The sequence below is a fragment of the Penaeus vannamei genome, chromosome 17 (assembly GCF_042767895.1).
Source record: "Penaeus vannamei isolate JL-2024 chromosome 17, ASM4276789v1, whole genome shotgun sequence".
NCBI lineage: Eukaryota > Metazoa > Arthropoda > Malacostraca > Decapoda > Penaeidae > Penaeus > Penaeus vannamei.
Genome location: NC_091565.1, coordinates 29,164,749 through 29,169,748, shown reverse-complemented (window position 1 = coordinate 29,169,748; position 5,000 = coordinate 29,164,749). Strand labels below are relative to the sequence as shown.

General features: G+C 49.5%; 1 protein-coding gene across 1 annotated transcript; it reads right to left on the bottom strand.

The window, feature by feature from the left end:
• Nucleotides 1-805: 805 nt before the first annotated feature.
• LOC113803617 (uncharacterized) lies at nt 806-2,137 on the bottom strand. Its single transcript, XM_070132511.1, has 2 exons — nt 1,421-2,137; nt 806-1,285 (listed from the first exon to the last, which is right to left on the bottom strand). The coding sequence occupies exons 1-2, from the start codon at nt 2,135-2,137 to the stop codon at nt 806-808; spliced, it is 1,197 nt and encodes a 398-aa protein (XP_069988612.1).
• Nucleotides 2,138-5,000: the final 2,863 nt, after the last annotated feature.

Sequence of the window (5,000 nt, the reverse complement as noted above, 5' to 3'; positions counted from 1 at the left end):
CTCCTCTCTACGCTCTCTCTTCCATCCCCCTTCCCCTTTCCCAGCCTTATTTGCCCTTCCCTTTTTCCCCTTCTCCCTCTCCCCACACTTTCTCTTCCTCGCGCTGCCCCGCTGTTCTCTCTCATCTCCATCACTTCCACCTTCTTCTGACAATCTGTCTGTGCCTCTTGTTTACTTTCGTATCTCCCGTTTCATCATCGATTCCTCTGATTTTCCCTTTTCCCCTCATTCGTGCCATATCTGTTTCCCTTAGTGCTGTCTCTTGTTTTCTACTTTTCTCATTTCCTTGGTAGTCGTGACTGACAGCAATAACGCTAATGACAATAACAGTAAAGATAACACATCAATAACAACAATAACAATAACAACAGTAAAAATACATTCCAACTACAATTACCAACAACAATCCCACCAACGATAACGACAATGACAACGACAACAAACCGCTAACATCATCAACTAGAATAACATAAAAAATCACAGCGCTTTTGGTCCCCCGCGCCGGACAGCCTCCAGCTAGCCTCTCCCTCTCTTCGGTGCCAATTACGGCCAGTGCCAATGCCCTCGTGACCTTGCCCAAACGACCACGGGCACGGATAAAGGATCACTTGTACTGTAATCGCTATCAAAGCTTAGGTATTGGTGTTGATCGACTGATGGTGGTGGTGACGGTGCTGGTCTGGTGTTGGTCGACTGATGGTGGTGGTGACGGTGCTGGTCTGGTGTTGGTCGACTGATGGTGGTGGTGACGGTGCTGGTCTGGTGTTAAAAGACTGATGGTGGTGGTGACGGTGCTGGTCTGGTGTTAAAAGACTGATGGTGGTGGTGACGGTGCTTGTCTGGTCTTAAAAGACTGATGGTGGTGGTGACGGTGTTGGCCTGGTGTTAAAAGACTGATGGTGGTGGTGACGGTGCTGGTCTGGTGTTGATCGACTGATGGTGGTGGTGACGGTGCTGGTCTGGTGTTAAAAGACTGATGGTGGTGGTGACGGTGCTGCTCTGGTGGTAAAAGACTGATGGTGGTGGTGACGATGCTGGTCTGGTGTTGATCGACTGATGGTGATGGTGGTGGTGACGGTGCTGGTCTGGTGTTAAAAGACTGATGGTGGTGGTGACGGTGTTGGTCTGGTGTTAAAAGACTGATGGTGGTGGTGACGGTGCTGGTCTGGTGTTGGTCGACTGATGGTGGTGGTGACGGTGCTGGTCTGGTGTTAAAAGACTGATGGTGGTGGTGACGGTGCTGGTCTGGTGTTAAAAGACTGATGGTGGTGGTGACGGTGCTGGTCTGGTGTTAAAAGACTGATGGTGGTGGTGACGGTCCTGGTCTGGTGTTAAAAGACTGATGGTGGTGGTGACGGTGCTTGTCTGGTGTTAAAAGACTGATGGTGGTGGTGACGGTGCTTGTCTGGTGTTAAAAGACTGATGGTGGTGGTGACGGTGTTGGTCTGGTGTTAAAAGACTGATGGTGGTGGTGACGGTGTTGGTCTGGTGTTAAAAGACTGATGGTGGTGGTGACGGTGCTGGTCTGGTGTTGGTCGACTGATGGTGGTGGTGACGGTACTGGTCTGGTGTTGACCGACTGATGGTGGTGGTGACGGTGCTGGTCTGGTGTTGGTCGACTGATGGTGGTGGTGACGGTGCTAGTCTGATGGTGGCGGTGACGGTGATGTGGCGGTGGCGGTGCTGGTCTGGTGTTGGTCGACTGATGGTGGCGGTGACGGTGCTGGCCTGGTGTTAAAAGACTGATGGTGGTGGTGACGGTGCTGGTCTGGTGTTGGTCGACTGATGGTGGTGGTGACGATGCTGGTCTGGTGTTAATCGACTGATGGTGGCGGTGACGGTACTGGTCTGGTGTTAAAAGACTGATGGTGGTGGTGACGGTGCTGGTCTGGTGTTGGTCGACTGATGGTGGTGGTGACGGTGCTGGTCTGGTGTTAAAAGACTGATGGTGGTGGTGACGATGCTGGTCTGGTGTTAAAAGACTGATGGTGGTGGTGACGGTGCTGGTCTGGTGTTGACCGACTGATGGTGGTGGTGACGGTGCTGGTCTGGTGTTGGTGACGGTGCTAGTCTGATGGTGGCGGTGACGGTGATGTGGCGGTGGCGGTGCTGGTGACGGCGGTAGTGTTGATAACATTGACCTCAATAATAATCAATTATAATCACAAAGGTTAATAAGAAGGACGATAATAACTGTAAGCAAAATAATAATATAAATAATAATGAAATTATTTATAATATCAATAATAATGAAAACAACAACAACAACAATAATAACAATAATAATAGTAGTAGTAGTAACAGTAATAATAGTATTATTATTAATAATAATAACAATAACAATAATAATAGTAATAATAATCATAATAATAATAACAATAACAACAACAACAACAACAACAACAATAATAATAATAATACCTATAATATCACATACAATAATAGCAGCAACAACAATGGTACCAACAGGAACAAAATCCCCGAACATTCCAGCTTCATCATCACAACAACCGCACTCGCACCGCCCCCTCCTTCCCCTTCCCTCTTCCCCCCACCCCCTCCTTTCCCTCCCCTCTTCCCACCGCCCTCCACCCCCTCCCCCCTCTTCCCACCGCCCCCCTCCCCCTGCCCCAGCGACAGCCCAGGCCCGCGAGCACATGCCAACGCCCGCCGCCAGCTGCTCCGGCCGCACATACTGTAAATACCCGAGATAAGGCCCAGTGCACCCCACACACGCCTACCGAGGCCGCGATAACAGTCTCGACGTCACCAGCTCACCCTCGGGCGCGAGCTGCGGGCGGGATCAGCCGAGGCAGGGCGCGAGTGATGGGCGTATACTGAGAATTTCTCGAATGCTGGGCGTGCAGGCGGGAAGATTCACGGGGAGAATTCTGCACTTGTTCCCTCTCAATTCTTAGCGCTAGGCAGGGGATCAAAGCCTACGAGGGAACAAGCGCAGTGTCAATGTACCGAAAAACGTTATCATAATACCAAGAAAAAGTTGATACAATAAGTTCAGGAAAAAAAAGACAATAATGGCGTTCTATTATCTCGAGAGCCTGACTTTACAATGACGCTAATTTCCGCGTAAACAACCGAGCTTTTTTATCTCAACTGTGTTCGTATTGCTTATCCAAAGCCACAGAATGTGCTGTCAATCACTTGCTTATAATATATGTGTGCGCGCATGAACGGGTACATACATACATGTATATGAGTAGGTGTGTATACTCTATAAAGATGAATGCATCTAGAACAATATCTATCTCTCCAATTAGACACAGACACAGACACAGACACAGACACAGACACACACACACACACACACACACACACACACACACACACACACACATATATATATACATGTGCATACGTGTACATGTATGTATGCATGTATGTATGTATGTGTACGTACGAACTCATGTATGTATTCAACATAAGCATTTTCGTTTATATTTACGTGAAATACGTATCTCCGTCAGTACGTGTCTGCTAAAGTGTTTTTCCATTTCTTCTATTGTTTCACAGCTTTTGACATTCTAATTTCTCTCACCTGACCCTCCTCCCCCTACAAGGATGATAAACAAGGTCAGGTCACGCGGCAGCAGGGCGAGGGGGGGGGGGGGGAGGACAAACCAAAACAAGGTTTCCCATTTTCCCTTCGACACTCACTGACCCCTCCCCTCCCCTCCCTCCTCCCCTCCAAGCTCATTTTCCATCTCATCTCAACCACTCCCCCTCCCCCCTCCCCCTCCCCCCCCTCCTCCTCCTCCTCCTCCTCCTCCTCCTCCTCCTCCTCCTCCTCCTCCTCCTCCTCCTCCTCCTCCTCCTCCTCCTCCTCCTCCTCCTCCTCTCTCCCCCCTTGCACCTACCAAAATTTTTCTCGCTCCTTCAACTCTCCCTGTCACCTCGTTTTCCCTTTCCTCATTCTCTCCCTCTTTCTTTCTCTCCTTCCCTCTCCCTCTCCTTTACTCCCGTCCCCTTCCCCCCCCTCTATCTTCCTCTACTTCCCCCTCCCTCTACCTCTCCTTCCTCCTTCTCATATCTCTTCTTCTCTTCCTCTCCTTCTCCTCCCCCACCTTTCTCTCCTCTTCTTCTTCCCTCTCCCCCTCTCCCCCCTACTTCTCCCACTCTCTCTCATTCCTCTCCCCCTTCTTTCTCTCTATATTTCCTTCCCTCTCCCCCTCTCTCTTCCCTTCCCCCCTTACTCCTCCCACTCTCTCTCCCTCTCCTTCCCCTTCTCTCTTTCTCACTTCCTCTCCTCCCCCTCCCCCTCTCCCTTTCTCTCCCCATACTGAACTGTCAATTTTCACCTTTAATCCAGCAACTTAAGAGAGCTAAATGAACCTCTTAAGCCCCTACGGAGAAGAGGAGGGGGAGGGGGAGGGGGTTATCTACTGGGCGCGATAACGATGGAAGAGGAAAGCAGAAAGAGGACGAAAGGAGGAAGAAGGGACGGGTAGAGAAAGTAAAAGGGAAGGAGGGAGGGATAGGCAGATGGGAGGGAGAGGGGAGAGAGTGAGAGGAAGAAAGGAGATAAGAAAATACCCAAAGTGAAAAAAACGAAATGCAGAAGACAAAATCAAAACGGAAATGAACAATTGTAGAAATACTGCAGATAAACCGCGTCAGTTACCTCGTGTACTTCTCCCAAAAGATGTGTTCCGTGTACTTCGGCGTTGAGAAAAAAAGAAAAAAAAACTTATCAACAATCACCTGGCATCGATTTTCACACAGCAGTTGTTTTCAAGAGCAGCAGCTGTTGAGCGTCTTACAACTCTGACGTCATAGTCCTGTTATAGTTTTGTTCCGCTTTCTGTCTTTTCTCCTTCGTGCATGTCTCTCTCTCCTCGCTCTCCGACTCTCCTCATTAACCCTTCCATTCCGCGGCCGGGCTGGCGACCACCTTAAGGATGTGACAAGGCCATCTCAAATCAAGTGGTTTATTACTCCTCCTCCTCCTCCTCCTCCTGTGCCCTGTCTGTTGCTGCTTCTCT

Excerpts from the sequence above, each read along its gene's own strand:
- LOC113803617 (XM_070132511.1), bottom strand. The coding sequence starts at position 2,137 with ATGTTATCAACACTACCGCCGTCACCAGCACCGCCACCGCCACATCAC. Across the intron at positions 1,286-1,420 it reads CACCGTCACCACCACCATCA|ACCAGCACCGTCACCACCAC; the intron begins GTCTTTTAACAC and ends TTTTAACACCAG.